General features: G+C 35.1%; 1 protein-coding gene and 2 long non-coding RNA genes across 3 annotated transcripts; 2 read left to right on the forward strand and 1 right to left on the reverse strand.

The window, feature by feature from the left end:
- Window positions 1-3,070: 3,070 nt before the first annotated feature.
- Window positions 3,071-6,919, forward strand: LOC137633861 (uncharacterized). The gene is made up of 4 exons (XM_068366102.1): window positions 3,071-4,118; window positions 4,248-4,397; window positions 5,817-6,232; window positions 6,506-6,919. The coding sequence occupies exons 1-4, from the start codon at window positions 3,071-3,073 to the stop codon at window positions 6,917-6,919; spliced, it is 2,028 nt and encodes a 675-aa protein (XP_068222203.1).
- Window positions 6,920-7,084: 165 nt separating this feature from the next.
- Window positions 7,085-8,001, forward strand: LOC137633646 (uncharacterized). The gene is made up of 2 exons (XR_011042332.1): window positions 7,085-7,359; window positions 7,548-8,001. It is a non-coding gene; the product is annotated as an uncharacterized lncRNA (long non-coding RNA).
- Window positions 8,002-8,814: 813 nt separating this feature from the next.
- On the reverse strand, window positions 8,815-9,968 carry LOC137633569 (uncharacterized). Its single transcript, XR_011042278.1, has 3 exons — window positions 9,858-9,968; window positions 9,328-9,389; window positions 8,815-8,992 (listed from the first exon to the last, which is right to left on the reverse strand). It is a non-coding gene; the product is annotated as an uncharacterized lncRNA (long non-coding RNA).
- Window positions 9,969-18,337: the final 8,369 nt, after the last annotated feature.

Below are 18,337 nucleotides of genomic sequence, written 5' to 3' on the forward strand. Positions count from 1 at the left end.
ACAATTTTTCCCGATAGCTATCTTTTCTCGAAAATTTAGAACTTCCGAAAGTAAGTATGCAGTAATAGACAAGGAAGGTCTAGCTATTGTTAATTCACTAGTGCATTTTAAGTTCATAATTTACGGTTATCCCGTTAAGGTTCTTACTGACCATAAAACACTAACAGAGTTCTTTAAAGGCTTCAACCACAGCCCTAAACGAACTCGGTGGCATTTGATTATTCAAGATTTTGGCGCAAGAATCGGGTATTTACCTGGGAAAGCAAATATCATTGCGGATGCATTATCACGCAACCCCGTGTCATCTTGTACGGAGCCTTTAGCTGAATTAATAGATATATCAACATCCATGCCTATTGTTAAAACGATATCTGAAAAAGAAGATTTAGGCTGGAGCGCTGAATTGTTACAGACTGAGTAAAGAAAAGATCAGAAAATAGAAACAATTATAAATGCTTTGAAAGGCAATCATAAGGAAAAGGGATATATAAAGTATAAGCAGCAGAATTATATAATCAAAGATAATATTCTGTGTAGGACTGTGACAAGGAAAACCCTCAATACACCACATGTAACTAACGACCAGGTAGTAGTACCAATCTCACTTATTTCCACTGTCCTGAATTGGTTGCATTCAAATCCATTACATGGACACCCAGGGTTCTCATTAATGTCACAGAAAGCCAAATCATTGTTTTATTGGCATTCGATGCTTATAGATATAAAAAGACACATAGCTAATTGTCGCACATGTCAGGAAAACAAAAGGCATACGAAAACACCTGTCAGCCTAGGGGCTTATCCTGTGCCCAATCAACCCTTTGAAAGAATACATTTGGATTTGTTAACAGGATTTTACAAGTCAGACAGAGGAAATAAGCACCTCTTAGTAATTATAGATGCTTTAACTCGATATACAGAACTAATAGCGCTTAAAACTAAAACTGCAATTGAATGCGCTAGGAAGTTTTACCAGTGTTACATTTGTAAACATGGAATTCCACACATGATAATCTCAGACTCGGGTGGTGAATTTAATAATCACTTTCTTACCTCATTGTGTGAATTCCTCAGCATGAAGAAAATAAATACCATGATATATCACCCAGAGTCGAATGGGCTAGTGGAAAGAGCAAATAGGAAGATTTTAAATATATTAAGAGTAACACTAGGGGGATCAGACCCCAACTGGGATATTGCAATACCTGCAGCACTGAGTACTCTGAATCATTCATATCATATATCAATTAAAATGTCACCGCATGAAGCATTGTATGGTACCCCAGTTAGAACGCCTTTCCATGTATTAACGCCTACAACTAATCTATCAAATCCTTTAAAAGAATGTATAAATGCAAGTATAAGTCGATATATCCTTCGAAAGAATTTAGAAGAATCACAAATCATAATGAAAAGGAATCATGATAAAATAGCGAAGCCAACTAAAACATGTACCGTGGGTGATAACGTTTATATTCAAATCGATGTGCGTAAAGGACTCAATGTAAGGGAATTTCATGTTAGTAACGCCATCTATTGATTGGTTTTGAAGTTACCGTATTTGCGAAGTTTCTGTTTATGATTTTATCCTTGTATTTTCAGTTTCATAATAGACTTTGAAAGATAAATTTTGTATTTTCTTTAGTCACGTTATAATCACCTAGCCGTGCAGTAAGTGGATTAACTGTTTGTGTTTATATGGAATATTGTTATCAGTTTTGTGAAATGTGTTAATTTTTAAAATTTGTCTTTAAAAGTGTATCTAAAATGGTTTAAGTGCATATTTAATTAAGTCTTTACGAATTTTTATTAATCATAAGTGTAGTTAAATTTCACAAGGTATGTTCTTTCGTTTTCAGCTAGGGTAATCCTCGACCCTTGGGGAAACAGTGCACGACCTTAAGCAATCCCGAACCAAGAGATGCACTTTTTATAAATCCTCGAACTATAATCACAGGTTCCCGCTGTTACATCGAAGCATACGTTATATAGGTGACTCTGAATCCGAAATCCAAATTGGTGTTATTTAGCGTATGGTAAATGTCAGAGACCCATGAACAGTGACTTGTGTTATGTTCTGTGTTGTAAGGGTTATTTTTCTCGAGCAATTGTTGAGGTATTTATTCGTAACAAGACCTTTGGTGATTTATTATTTTTGTAATGGATGTTAAAAGGGTGTCAGACAGATAAGTTAATTAATAATTTTATTGTTCATCATTTGTTTATTTCTTTATTTCAGTATTATATCTTTCAATTTCATAATCCATAGTGGTGTTAATAAATTATAAATTGTAATTAAACTTTGTTTCTAAATTTCTGTATTTGTTTTACCATACCTAATCACAAATAAGCAGTGCTATCTTTACCAGGGAAAAATGTCTAAGGAATTCCCTGACATTAAGTGGTGTGCTCACCAGGGCTAATTTAAATATTTCCTTGTTAATAGTGGCCTGCGTTACTTTGTGATTGGTTTGGTGATAGTCATTTATTTTCTATTACAACACTTAAAAGTGCAATTAATTGGGGTGGCGGAAATTTACTTTGAGTATGTGGGCATTTTAAGAATACGGCTGGAAGGTCGCAAGTGGGAGACTTCCGATAGTTAATGGAATGTAAACAGAGTTCTTGAAACAGTGCCCGGTAACATAGTTGTTACGTAAGAGTTCAGTTGACTCTAGAGATATACTGGTTTGACAATTTTAAAGTTATTGTTTTTACTTCATATTTATTTTTATTAACTTTATTGTTGAATCTTGATGCTTGGTGATTGGTTACTGTTATTTAATGAAAGTGTGTGATTGTCCTTTATTCATAATAATTATTTCTAGTACAATTCAGTTCCCGCTTATTGTTATTGTGTAACAGGTATCTTTAATGTTTCTTAAATTAAGTTGTTTGTAGGCAATGGTTAAAAACTGGATAATTTAAAATGGAATTTTATAAATTCTGGAAGGATGAAGGTTTGTCCATGGGACTCTCGGATGAAGCTCTTTTGAACTTTATAGAGAAGAAAATCAAAGATAGTGATGAGCGTGATAGAAGACATGCTGAAAGAGAAGAAAGGGCTTTGATGATTAAATACGAAGAAAATGAAAAGCAGAGGGAAGAAAATGAAAAGCAGAGGGCACATGAACTTGAATTGCAAAAGATCAGAGGAGCAACATCTAACCCTAGCCATGTAACAGTTGCTGTGGATACTACTAGACCTCTTCCATTTTGTGATACTGATGATATCACCGCCTACCTAGTAAGATTTGAAAAGGTAGCAGTTTCTCTCAACTGGGAGCGGAACTCTTGGTCAGTTCAGTTGGCATCACTTTTAAGAGGTAAGGCATTAGATATCTACATGTCGCTCTCAGATGATGTTACAAGTGACTATGCATCATTGAAGGAAGCTCTTTTGAAAGGATTCAAGAAGACTAGTGACTGGTACAGGACAGCGTTTAAAACTGCAAAAATGGATTCCAAGAGCACATATGAACAATATTTGAATATATTATTTCGAAATTTTGATTTGTGGATAAATAGTCTTAGGATAACGAAGGACTACGAAGATTTGAGAAACATTATAGTATGTGATCAGTTCATGTCTACTTTACCCAAGGAAAGGCGTCTTTTTCTTAAGGAGCGTAAACCTAGAACTCCAGAGGATTATTCATCATTGGCAGACACATATGCTTCAGCACACAAATGTTATCCTAAAGATGAGCAGAAGTCCTTTAGGCATAATGCGAATTTATCTAGTTCCAGTGACAAGATCAGTGAGAGTGAGAAACCAGAGAAAACTAGTTCGTCCCGTCCTGGTAAGATTGCATGTTACGGTTGTGGTCAGAGTGGACATATTTCGAGAAACTGTCCTAACAAGGTACCCAAAAAGAAATCTGAATCTTCTCTTGAGATAGGACAAGTTCTGGATAACACTGGAGTATGTGGACCTATGGTATGTGGAACAGTGAATGGTGTTACATTATCTACAATACTTAGAGATACAGGTTTTACAACAGTAGTGGTATCAGAGGATTTGATTCCTGATCCTGGAACAAATTGTTCTTATTCTACTCTTATTGATTATTTGGGCAGGAAGGACAGATTCCCTATTGTCAAGATTTATTTGAAATGTAATCTCTTTACAGGTTGGGTTAATGCTGTTCGGGCTCCAATAAAGTACTGTACTGTCTTATTAGGCAATATTCCAGGTGTACAGGACCATAATTTGTTTCCTCTGAAAAATACGGATTCTTCCATAGACGTAAATGCCGTAACAAGAGCACAGGTAAAAAGGAGAAATATTGTTCACCCTCTTTCTTTACTAGAACCATTTGATATATCCATTGATCATGAATCTTTTCTTAGAGAACAGCAGAATCGCGAAGCTTTGAAATATGCAAGAGAAATGAGTTAGTCTGGAGATGTCAAACGTTGCAAGAATGGTTTGCAGTACAAGTTCGTGATGAGAAATGGACTTCTCTACAGGAAAATACAGAAATTTAAAAAGCCTCAGTTACTGGGAAAGGAACAGTTGGTTGTACCAGTTAAATGCATAAAATTAGTTTTGCGCCTTGCACATGATATTCCGGTAAGTGGACATTTTTCTCATAGGAAAACCTTTAATAAGATTAATGAAATTTTCTGGTGGCAGGGTATGACGTCTGACATATATAAATATTGCAAATCTTGTGATGTATGCCAAAAATGTTCTCTTGTTGGAAAAGTAAAGAAGGCTCAGATGGTTAAATTACCAGTGATCTCTATGCCATTTTATAGAGTTGCTATTGACTTAGTGGGCCCGATTTCTCCTCCTAGTGAAGCAGGGCATAGATATATTCTGACTATGGTAGATTATGCTTCAAGCTTCCCGGAAGCAGTCGCTTTGAAGAACATATCATCTGAAGACATTGCAGAAGCCTTAATATCTATTTTTTCCAGAGTGGGAGTACCGAAAGAAATTCTTTCTGACAGAGGACCACAATTTCGATCAGAACTTATGTTGCAAGTACACAAGTTATTAGGAGTGAAACCTCTTTTCAGTACCCCCTATCATCCTGCTGCCAATGGAAGAATAGAAAGGCAACACCAGATTTTAAAGAGTATATTGAAGAAAATATGTGAGTTAAAACATAATCAGTGGCATCGTTTCCTTCCAGCAGCACTGTTCGCCATGAGGGAAATTCCAAGTGATACAACAGGTTTCTCACCATTTGAGATTTTATATGGCCGTCAAGTGAGAGGTCCCTTGACAATATTGAAGGAACTATGGACAAATTCGGATATGTCTACAGGGGAAACTGATCTTTATTCTTTTGTTTTGGAACTATGTGAAAAGTTGTCCGATGTTTCTGATTTGGCTGTTCAAAACATGAATATATCTTCCAGTACATATAAGTCTTATTTTGATTTGAAGAGTAGTAAGCGCCGATTTAAAGCTGATGATGAAGTACTTTTGCTTATTCCAGAAAAACAAGGTAAATTGCAGTTCTCATGGAGAGGTCCATACAAGATAATTGATAAGCATGGTCCAGTTGACTACTGGGTAAACATAGAAGGTAAGAAGAGACTGTATCATATCAATCTTATGAAGAAATATTACCGTAGAGAGAATGTAAATATGTTACATGTAGCAGATGAAGATATGACTGGAATGATAAACACTGTTCATGTTAACAAAGTTGCTGTTATTAATGCTGATGAGGATGATTATCTGAAAATTGAAACTGTGGATACCAATCAGAGTACATGCAACATAAACCCTAATCTTTCAGATGTACAGAAAGATGATCTTCGTAACTTATGTCAGAAGTACAAACATGTATTCTCAGATAAACCAGGTAAAACCTCTTTACAAGAGCATAATATTAAGATTAAGACTACTGAACCCTTTGTTCGTAAATATTATCCAATCCCAGCTCATTTAACTAAGGATTTCGATGACGAAGTACAAAGTTTTCTTGATCTTGGAATAATAGAGCAATCATCTTCTAATTATTCATCTCCTGCATTGCTCGTCAAAAAGAAAGAAGGTAACTACAGATTGGTTGTTGATTTTAGAACTTTAAATGCAATTACAGATTTTGATTGTGAGCCCATGCCAAGCTTTGAGCAAGATCTTCATAAGTTTGCAGATTTTATGTACATTACAAAACTTGATATCAGCAAAGCATATCATCAGATTCCTCTAACACCAGAAAGTCGCAAGTATACAGCCTTTTCAACTAATCTTGGACTAATGCAATATGTAAGATTACCTTTTGGCCTTAGCACAGCTTGTGCGACGTATATTAGATTAATGAGGCAAGTATTGAAAGGTCTTTCTTTCGTAGTTTGCTATTTTGATAATATCTTTATTGTATCCAAAGACTGGAAAATTCATATGGCATATTTGGAAACAGTCATATTGTGACTGCAAGAAGCGGGATTAACTGCTAAACCAGGAAAGTGTTTCCTCGGTTATGAAGAGATACAATATTTAGGATATGTAATCAACAAAAGGGGTATTTTTCCTCAACAGGATAAAATTGGAGCTATTTTGGATATGCCTGCTCCCACTACCAAGAAACAGTTACGAAGCTTTATTGGATCTGTAAATTTTTATGGTAGATTTATTCCAAATTTGTCAGATAAACTAATTCATCTTACGAAGTTTTTGAAGAAGGGTAGTTCAGAAAAATTTAATTTTGATGACGATGCACTGTGCAAATTTAATGAACTGAAATCTTGTTTAACTTCTCCTCCGATTCTTCAGGTGCCTGATCTAAATAACATTTTCTGTTTTAGAACGGATGCATCGTCTACAGGTCTAGGAGCAGTTTTGCTGCAGTATATAGACGGTGAACCTTATCCAGTAGCATTCGCAAGCAAGAAACTTCTTCCCCGCGAGACTCGATATGCAGCTATCGAGCGAGAATGCTTGGCCATAGTATGAGGAATAAAGAAGTTTGAGTACCACTTAATGGGGAGAAAATTCCTCTTGGAAAGTGATCATAAGCCACTCATGTATTTAGAGACTTCAAAGTCTAGTAATGATAAACTAAAGCGTTGGTCTTTGGCATTACAAGTTTATTCTTTCTGTTGTTCATGTGAAGGGTACCAATAATATATTTGCTGATTTGTTAAGTAGAGTTTAAGGTATTTTGTCTTTTCTATGAAATTCCATGTTATTTACCTTTTATATATAAAAGACTTAATGGGGGGTTTTGTAAGGGAATTTCATGTTAGTAACGCCATCTATTGATTGGTTTTGAAGTTACCGTATTTGCAAAGTTTCTGTTTATGATTTTATCCTTGTATTTTCAGTTTCATAATAGACTTTGAAAGATAAATTTTGTATTTTCTTTAGTCACGTTATAATCACCTAGCCGTGCAGTAAGTGGATTAACTGTTTGTGTTTATATGGAATATTGTTATCAGTTTTGTGAAATGTGTTAATCTTTAAAATTTGTCTTTAAAAGTGTATCTAAAATGGTTTAAGTGCATATTTAATTAAGTCTTTACGAATTGTTATTAATCATAAGTGTAGTTAAATTTCACAAGGTATGTTCTTTCGTTTTCAGCTAGGGTAATCCTCGACCCTTGGGGAAACAGTGCACGACCTTAAGCAATCCCGAACCAAGAGATGCACTTTTTATAAATCCTCGAACTATAATCACAGGTTCCCGCTGTTACATCGAAGCATACGTTATATAGGTGACTCTGAATCCGAAATCCAAATTGGTGTTATTTAGCGTATGATAAATGTCAGAGACCCATGAACAGTGACTTGTGTTATGTTCTGTGTTGTAAGGGTTATTTTTCTCGAGCAATTGTTGAGGTATTTATTCGTAACAAGACCTTTGGTGATTTATTATTTTTGTAATGGATGTTAAAAGGGTGTCAGACAGATAAGTTAATTAATAATTTTATTGTTCATCATTTGTTTATTTCTTTATTTCAGTATTATATCTTTCAATTTCATAATCCATAGTGGTGTTAATAAATTATAAATTGTAATTAAACTTTGTTTCTAAATTTCTGTATTTGTTTTACCATACCTAATCACAAATAAGCAGTGCTATCTTTACCAGGGAAAAATGTCTAAGGAATTCCCTGACACTCAATTATAAACTAACACCTAAGTTTGAAGGCCCATTTAACATTCTGGAAACATTAACGGCCAATAGGTTTAGAGTTCAAAACGTATCCCAACCCACGGTTGAGAGAATAGTACCATTGGCTCACATAAGAAATTAAAAAAAAAAAAAAGAAAGAAGTGAAGAAAATTTTTTTATTTTATTTTATGTGATTAAAAGTTTTCTTCTTAATACAGGAGTAATTACATATATTTTTCTCGTTACAGGTTTCCAAGATGAATTTTTTGTTGTTGGGAGTGATATTGTTCGCTCAGACATTTTTCTCGTGTGGGATGAGCTCTAAAACTAAAAGTATAAATTTTAAATATGGCACTATAGTTGAAAGACAAGAAGACGTTTTTATTACATCGAGCAACGTAGTTGTGGAAGTGAATATGCAAGCAATTATTTTCAAGAGAATGATGTCACTAGCTTAAGAACCGCCATTTCAAGGTTTTCTGCCTCATTGGATGAGTTGCATAGAAGACATTTTCATTTGACTACAGAGAGTTTGCTTGGATCAACATTAACCCTGGATAGGTACGGTCCTCGGACACCCCTTTAAGGGTATACTCGGACGCGAACGACCCCGACGCCAAAAAAAATTCTTGAAAAATCAGTTTTTGCAGTAACCTCTTTTTTTCTTTTGCCAAAAAAACCTTCAATGAATGCTTAAAACTACTGTAAAGATAAAAACTACTCATCTGCATAAAAATAATTTATTATAAATATTTTAAAAAAATAAGTAGAAAAAAAAAGACCTTACATAAAAATTCATAAAAAAATAATTTTTCTCCTATTTACAAAAATAATTTCAGGGATTGAATCTTGAATGTCTAGGACACATCTTCCTATATTTTGGATGAGATCGGACCCATAGAGGTGAAGATCTGAAATGAGAAAAAAAGGGTAACTTTTTTTGGCCAAAAAAATGTGTCCAAATTTCATGAATTTTTTTAGGTACCCAAATGAAATCCGAATTGGCTAATTTTTTATGGAATAAACACATGTTATCCTAGAATAGAAATATGTAAAAAAATCTTCATTATTTTGTAAATTACATTTATATCAGGGGCCATATCTAAAGGTCATTTTTTGAGTACTTAGAAATTTCGTAAAAAAATACCTATATATAATATATAATATGATTTTATGCAGGTAAAAATATACCAAAATATCACAAATTTTATAGGGAACAAGAATATATATAGATATGGCAACTTACGCTTCGGATATGTCCACAAAATGGCCGCCAACCACACTGACTCAGACTCCCTGTTCTGCCTCCTGAAATGTAGGAAGGGTATGTCAATTTCAAGGTGTTATTTACTAATCTAATTATTCTTGGATATACATAAAAATTGTATGGTGGGTTGCTGGATGAATGTCGATTATTTTACCAATATAAAATAAGAATGCTGACCCAAAAAAAAAATTTTTGAAGGGAAATAAAATCGAAAAAAAAAGAAAATTGTAAATCAATAATAATATTTTCGGTAATAAAATTTGATGAGGGTGTTATTTACTAATCTAATTATTCTTGGATATACATAAAAATTGTATGGTGGGTTGCTGGATGAATGTCGATTATTTTACGAATATAAAATTAGAATGCTGACCCCAAAAAAAAAAATTTGAAGGGAAATAAAATCGAAAAAAAAGAAAATTGTAAATCAATAATAATATTTTCGGTAATAAAATTTGATGATATTCAATCAAAAAAGAAGTAAACAAAATTTTCATGTTGTAACTTACAAATAACGCTGCGTTACAGTTTGGACAGACGCTACAGTTTGGACAGAGGACACTCTGGTGGTCCAGACAAACAGGACTCTTGCACAGGAGACAGGCAGTGTTTGTCTTGCGGCCGTCCCTAGGCGGGCAGGTGTGACACCGAATCCTTTTAGGGAGTTTTCTTTGGCCAACGGGAATTCGACGTCTTGGTGGGACCTGCTCAGGTATCTTGAAAGTATCCACCATGATTTGACGGAGTCCTTTCGACAAACTGTGTGACGTTAGATACCGATGTATTGCCTGGGGAGCACACAACTCGTAGGCGATATCTCTGAGGAACGTTCGCTTTGGCACTGGTTTGGTGAAAGGCATGGACGTATAGAGAATATAAGAATTGACCATTATTATATTCAATATCCCGTAAAAGAGAGTCATAGGCCAGCATCGTGACTTACGAATACAACTAGATGTAGAACACATCTGGTCGAATGTGTCTACACCTCCCTTGGTCGCATTATAAAACATCTGAATGTCGGTCTTCCTTTTTTCGACTTCAGACGGATCATGATGCAGGGAACTCAACAGCATCACCTTCTTAGTCCAACTTATTTGCTGACACTGTAGAGTTAGATTGTGTTCGTAATTGAACACTGCCACTGACTCCTTTGGGGGAAGCACCTTCTCCGTAAGTTCCTTAGGAATATAAGGCTTTTGGCGAATGGTGCCACACAAATGCATGTCCTTATCCAAGAGTGACAAAGCAAGCGGTAACGTCGTGAAAAAGTTATCCGTCGTCACTGTGCGGCCACTTCTCTGAAAAGGTGCCACAAGATCAGACGTAAAAACTTCTCCAAGCGTCGGCATCACACGCCAATACAATCTTGATACCATATCTAGAAGAAGGGAAATGGAATTAGTAACTAATAAAGGTAAAAAGATAAAAAAAAATTTAAAAAAATACACAATATACAATTATATTACTAATCAATATAGTAATAATAATAATAAAATAATAATAATAATAAATATATAAGAAAAACATTTACAAATACGAAAGATAAATTATCAGTTATATAAATGAACAAGTTATACATAGATAGAGATAGAATAGATGATATATTATGATTTAGATATATAAATCATATAGCAAGTTCTTTACTTCACAAAATAGATATATATATATATATATATATATATATATATATATATATATATATATATATATATATATATATATATATATATATATATATATATATATATATATATATATATATATATATATATATATATATATATATATATATATATATATATATATATATAAACAATTTTTTATAATTTCAAAACAATAATAACATGTGCAAATATAAAAAACAAAGAATTTTACTTACTTAGCAGGTTTATTGGGTATGTACATCTTGAATGGACAGCGCCCCCGGAAAGGGACAAGCTGTTCATCCACAGTCAGATGTGGTCCTGGGGTGTAATTGTTTCGACAATTGGTCACCACGTGATCAAAGAGTTTTCTAATGGGTGCAAGGCGATCCACTTTCACCCTCTCTTGTCTGGTGGCCGAATCATCGAAGCGAATTACCCTCACCAACAGGGTGAAACGACGCTCATTCATAGTACACCTGTACAAAGGATTTCCCTCTGTGAGGTTCCACATGTCCCACGTCGGTGTATGGTTGTCCGCCCGCACTGCCGTCATTATTAGGATACCAATAAACGCCTTCAGTTCCCTCAGGTCAATGTCCCTGAGGGCAACGTTGCCCGTATGATGATAATGACTTCTCAATAGGGCAAGGCGTTCATTAGAATACAAAACAACCTCGGCTAACATGCGGTCGGTCAAAAAGAGAGAGAAAATGTCGGACACTTTGCTCGTTCCCAACGTGAGAGAAGTGGGACCCCCAGGCTCAATCCTTGGTGTGAACATATGGGGGAGGGTGGCATTTGGGTCTCTATGCCAAACGGTACCGTCGCGACCTTTCACCGATTCAGCATCAATTTGGGTGATTGCCGACCCCCTGGCTGCCTGTAGATCCCCCCTTCTCCTCTTCCTGCTTCTCTCCTCCACTGGCGTGAGCTGAGGTACCGGTACCGTTACTGGGGGGGGACCACGTGAGGTCGATGGCACAGGACTTGTTATCGTGCTGACTGGGACAACATGAGAACCCGAAGCCCCAACCCCCTCCTCCCCCACATCGTCGTCGGCTTCTCCATCACCATTCCCTAAGGCGACAATCTCAGGATTTTGGGTCACCGCCTGTTCCTCCTGTTCCTCCCTGACCTCCTGCTCCAACTCATCGACATTGATGAATTCTTCGTCACTGATGTCATCAACCTCCAAAGCATCATCGACATCGCTATCGAATTGCTCTAAGAGCTGATTTATGGCATCCAAGCCCAAAGATTGTCTCCTGCTTGCCATTTTGATATCTGCAAAGAATGAGAAAAAATTAGAAATACGCATTCGATGAAAAATGGATCCCCTACCAATATATCTGAGGCAAAAAACAATGTCATGCATGGCCACGTGCTAGGAAAACCATCAAGGCACATTTTCCGACAAATAAACATCTAAATGAATCATTACTCTGTGATAGTTACTTAGTACGTAGTAATTTTGAAAGAAATGGGAAAAAACGAAAAAATAGCAAACACAGGAAAATCGAACACATACCTATATTATTATTAGCCAAGCTTCAAGCCTAGTTGGAAAAGCAAGATGCTCCAAGTAAGGGCTCCAACAGGGAAAAATAGCCTAGTGAGGAAAGGAAATAAGGAAATAAATTAATGATGAGAATAAATTAACAATATATCATTCTAAAAACAGTAACAAATATATACGCCATATCTGGCTAAAAAAAAAAAGATAGGCATGGGTAGCCAGATCATCTAGGAACACTTTCCAACACTATAAAAATATAAGTTTTACGACAAAACTTGCCAATTGCTTACGGTAACATGACTAAGCCAAAAAATGCAAAACAAATAAAAAGGGGAACTCGTGAAAAAATGGCCAACATTCTAATATACGGCATCTCAGATAAAAAAAAAAAAGAAATGCACGTGTTAGCCCAACCATCAAGGCACACTTTGTAACAAATACACATGAAAAAAAAAAATCAATACTATATGGCAATTCCGTACGCCGTAGTAAATTTTTACAAATATTGAAAAAAACAGAAATTGGCAACCGCAGGAAAACACCCCACACGCCGATAGCATCTACGGCGTACCTGACAATAACAAGGTCACGCATGGGTAGCCAGATCCTCTATACACACTTTCCAATGCTATAAAAATGAAAGTTTTTTGATACTATTTGCTAATTTCTCACGGAAAAATTACTTAGCCAAGAAATGAAAAAAACTGAAAAAGGGACACTCTATGAAAAATAGCAACGTGCTAATGGTGATCCCTTCTGAAAACAAAAAATTCAGCCACGTGCTAGGAAAACCATCAAGGCACATTTTCCGACAAATAAACATCTAAATGAATCATTACTCTGTGATAGTTACTTAGTACGTAGTAATTCCGAAAGAAATGGGAAAAAACGAAAAAATAGCAAACACAGGAAAATCGAACACATACCTATATTATTATTAGCCAAGCTTCAAGCCTAGTTGGAAAAGCAAGATGCTCCAAGTAAGGGCTCCAACAGGGAAAAATAGCCTAGTGAGGAAAGGAAATAAGGAAATAAATTAATGATGAGAATAAATTAACAATATATCATTCTAAAAACAGTAACAAATATATACGCCATATCTGGCTAAAAAAAAAAAAGATAGGCATGGGTAGCCAGATCATCTAGGAACACTTTCCAACACTATAAAAATATAAGTTTTACGACAAAACTTGCCAATTGCTTACGGTAACATGACTAAGCCAAAAAATGCAAAACAAATAAAAAGGGGAACTCGTGAAAAAATGGCCAACATTCTAATATACGGCATCTCAGATAAAAAAAAAAAGAAATGCACGTGTTAGCCCAACCATCAAGGCACACTTTGTAACAAATACACATGAAAAAAAAAATCAATACTATATGGCAATTCCGTACGCTGTAGTAAATTTTTACAAATATTGAAAAAAACAGAAATTGGCAACCGCAGGAAAACACCCCACACGCCGATAGCATCTACGGCGTACCTGACAATAACAAGGTCACGCATGGGTAGCCAGATCATCTATATACACTTTCCAATGCTATAAAAATGAAAGTTTTTTGATACTATTTGCTAATTTCTCACGGAAAAATTACTTAGCCAAGAAATGAAAAAAACTGAAAAAGGGACACTCTATGAAAAATAGCAACGTGCTAATGGTGATCCCTTCTAAAAACAAAAAATTCAGCCACGTGCTAGGAAAACCATCAAGGCACATTTTCCGACAAATAAACATCTAAATGAATCATTACTCTGTGATAGTTACTTAGTACGTAGTAATTCCGAAAGAAATGGGAAAAAACGAAAAAATAGCAAACACAGGAAAATCGAACACATACTTATAAATATACGCCATATCTGGCTAAAAAAAAAGATAGGCATGGGTAGCCAGATCATCTATACACACTTTCCAATGCTATAAAAATGAAAGTTTTTTGATACTATTTGCTAATTTCTCACGGAAAAATGACTTAGCCAAGAAATGAAAAAAACTGAAAAAGGGACACTCTATGAAAAATAGCAACGTGCTAATGGTGATCCCTTCTAAAAACAAAAAATTCAGCCACGTGCTAGGAAAACCATCAAGGCACATTTTCCGACAAATAAACATCTAAATGAATCATTACTCTGTGATAGTTACTTAGTACGTAGTAATTCCGAAAGAAATGGGAAAAAACGAAAAAATAGCAAACACAGGAAAATCGAACACATACTTATAAATATACGCCATATCTGGCTAAAAAAAAACATAGGCATGGGTAGCCAGATCATCTAGAAACACTTTCCAACACAATAAAAATATAAGTTTTACGACAAAACTTGCCAATTCATTACGGTAACATGACTAAGCAAAAAAATGCAAAGCAAATAAAAAGGGGCACTCGCGAAAAAATGGCCAACATTCTAATATACGGCATCTCAGATAAAAAAAAAACACATGCTTGTGTTAGCCCAACCATCAATGCACACTTTCGAACAAATAAACATGAAAAAAATCAATACTATACGGCAATTCCTTACGCTGCAGTAAATTTTTACAAATATTGAAAAAAACAGAAATTGGCAACCGCAGTTAAATACCCCACATACCCATGTCTACGGCGTATATGACAAAAACAAAGTCACCGATGGGTAGCCAGATCATCTATACACACTTTCCAATGCTATAAAAATAAAAGTTTTGCGATACTATTTGCTAATTTCTCACGGAAAAATGACTTAGCCAAGAAATGAAAAAAACTGAAAAAGGGGCACTCGCGGAAAAATGGCCAACATTCTAATATACGGCATCTCAGATGAAAAAAAACACATGCACGTGTTAGCCCAACCATCAAGGCACACTTTCGAACAAATAAACATGAAAAAAAATCAATACTATATGGCAATTCCTTACGCTGCAGTAAATTTTTACAAATATTGAAAAAAAACAGAAATTGGCAACCGCAGTTAAATGCCCCACATACCAAGATCTACGGCGTACCTGACAAAAACAAAGTCATGCATGGGTAGCCAGATCATCTATACACACTTTCCAACACTGAAAAAGCAAAAGTTTTGCGACACTATTTGGCAATTACTTACGGAAAAATGACTTGGCCAAAAATTGCAAAAAACTGAAAAAGGGGCACTCGCGGTAAAATGGTCCTCGTGGTGATGAACGGCATTTCAACTAAAAAAAAAAATCATGCACGTGGTAGCTAAATCATCCACCAAGAATTTCCACATCCGATAACCTATACAAGTTGCACCATTCTACGACAATTTCATAATACGTAATAACTTTGATAAATATGCAACTTACCTTAGAAGGGTAAACTCGGACGCGAACGACCCCGACGTGTCTCAGAAATCTGGGAAGGAGGAGAGCTAGAGCGAAGCACGTCTGTACACTACCAGAGCGTGTGGGCAAGTGACCGACTGCAGGTCGATCACCCACAAATTCCATCACGGGGGTGAGTCACGTGATAAAAACCTCTTTTGTTTTGACGCTCGGGGTCGCGTACGACCAACCGTACCTATCCAGGGTTAAAAGTTGCAGAGATGCTATTTGATGACTTGAAAAATAAGACTTACGAGACAAGATTTTTGGCTTATGACCTTTTGATGTGGACTGTAGGACACGAACATAAAGAAAGACGAAATCCGTTTATTTATGCTGCATTAAACATCTTTGGGTCTATTGCAAGTTTAGGTTTAGGAATTTCCAATCGTCTTAAAATTAGTAATCAAAATAAGAAAATTTAGTTCTTGACTCATGAAGATGAATTGATTATGTCAGAACTAAGGAATCAGTTAGCTTCAATCAATCAAATTATGGATTTAGTAAATGAACATTCAAATAATATCATTCAGATTATGGAAGTACAGGATTTGTTGGCAACGTTAACGTATTATGATTGAAAGATAGATCACATACATAACAGAATTGCACATTTCATTGAGAAATCCAAGGATTATGTAGAAGCTATCACGTTAGCAACTAAAGGTGTACTGTCGCCCCATTTGTTGCCTATAAATCACTTAAAGTTAATTCTGGAGAACGGAAGGGATAAACTAGGCTATGTTCCTTTGTTAGGCGAACGTAAGTTAGAATTTTATTACAGCCTAATTACAGTAAACGTTGATAATAACAAGATTAGGATTACAATTCCCTTTGATTCTTCTGATGCCTGGCAATCTTACAGGATATCACCATTTCCGACTTTCATGACAAATCACTCAAATCCAGTAATATCCAGTTTGACAGGACACGTATTGATTTCCCCAGACAAGGAAACATATACGGTCATTAAAGACTTAAATCAATTAACTCACTGTTCAGACGCAATGGATAGAAAAATATGTACAGCAGACTCATTTGAATTCCATAAAAACTTAATGGATTCATGCGAGTTAGGTATAGTGCTAGACGGTGCTCTCTCCCATACAAGTGAAAATTGTCTGGATAAGCTTTATCCCTTTGACAATAATGAGTTCAATTGCAGACTGAACAATGGCTCGTGGATACGATACGACAAGGACGGCTTCAATGTATCATGCCCTGACGGATCCACGTCTTTCGCCCACATCTCTGTTGCAGCAGTTGGTTGTATCGGGACTTCCCCTAATTCCATGGTGACTGGTCTAAGGACACTCATCAGAGAACGAGCCTACTTCGCGAACTTCAAGTGGACGTCTACAATGCCAGCACTACCTCTCCCGTACAACAGACAGGTTGCCAAGCGGTTGATGAAATTAACCGAAATGGACCACCTGTCACCGACTTATAAGGAAATTCTTCACCCCAAACTACTAGCAGGATTAGGTATCACAGTGATGATATTTATCGCCGTGAACATCCTTGTTTGGCGTAGGTTACGGTACAGCAGGAAGCTAAAACAGAACGTTTCGCCATGTTCAGACAAAACTCCTTATTTAATTCAGTTTAAAGCCGTTTGAAGTGGCCACCTCATTCGATAAAGGAGTAAAATGTTGGAATTTGAGTTTGTAAGAAAAGCTGTTAGTACGCTAGTAATAAGTAAATGAGGAAATTTTTGAACTTTGCATGGTTAAAAATACATTTAAAAAAAAAAAACATTTTAAAAAAATATAAATCATTTTTTCTCTCGGCATCTAATAAAATATATAAGCAGGAATGTTAAAAAGAAAAGAGAAATAAAAATAAATAAAATTACCAGAATCCATGGGCATCTAATAGTATATATATATATATATATATATATATATATATATATATATATATATATATATATATATATATATATATATATATATATATATATATATATATATATATATATATATATATATATATATATATATATATATATATATATATATATATATATATATATATATACGAAACCGTGGTACGTGTACATACCAGGAATTCGTGTTTGTGCACTAAAAATAGAATTTTTACCAAGGTAACAAATATTTTAGTTACCGTATTGTGTTAATCTATGTTTCTGACAAAGGTAACAATTATTCTTTAACAAGTTACCGAATCATATGTATATCAGTATTTTTTTTTTTGGTACCATATAATCATTTGCTAGTAATGTACCATATATATGATCTGTATTTATCATGCATTTTCTTTTCTTTGGTTTGGTAATATCTTTTCATATGCATTATTTTTATTATTTTTTGATGTGCCTATTTGGACATTCGTCCTCATTTGCTTATGGCTAAAGTTAAACAAAGAATAATACATATGTCCAGTCACACCTAGTAAACATGTTTTGGCTTGTTGTTAAATTTTTTTTTTTGAAAAAAAATGAGATAGCTGGCCGAGCTAATGTAATAATTGAAATAGTTGTT

Source organism: Palaemon carinicauda, chromosome 43 (genome assembly GCF_036898095.1).
Source record: "Palaemon carinicauda isolate YSFRI2023 chromosome 43, ASM3689809v2, whole genome shotgun sequence".
NCBI classification, from domain to species: domain Eukaryota; kingdom Metazoa; phylum Arthropoda; class Malacostraca; order Decapoda; family Palaemonidae; genus Palaemon; species Palaemon carinicauda.

Bases quoted from the DNA above. Each gene is read 5' to 3' on its own strand.
- LOC137633861 (XM_068366102.1), top strand. From the start codon at position 3,071: ATGATTAAATACGAAGAAAATGAAAAGCAGAGGGAAGAAAATGAAAAG. The intron at 4,119-4,247 runs GTAATCTCTTTA...ATTCTTCCATAG, and splicing joins TGTCAAGATTTATTTGAAAT to ACGTAAATGCCGTAACAAGA. The intron at 6,233-6,505 runs GTAAGATTACCT...TTTCCTCAACAG, and splicing joins ATCTTGGACTAATGCAATAT to GATAAAATTGGAGCTATTTT.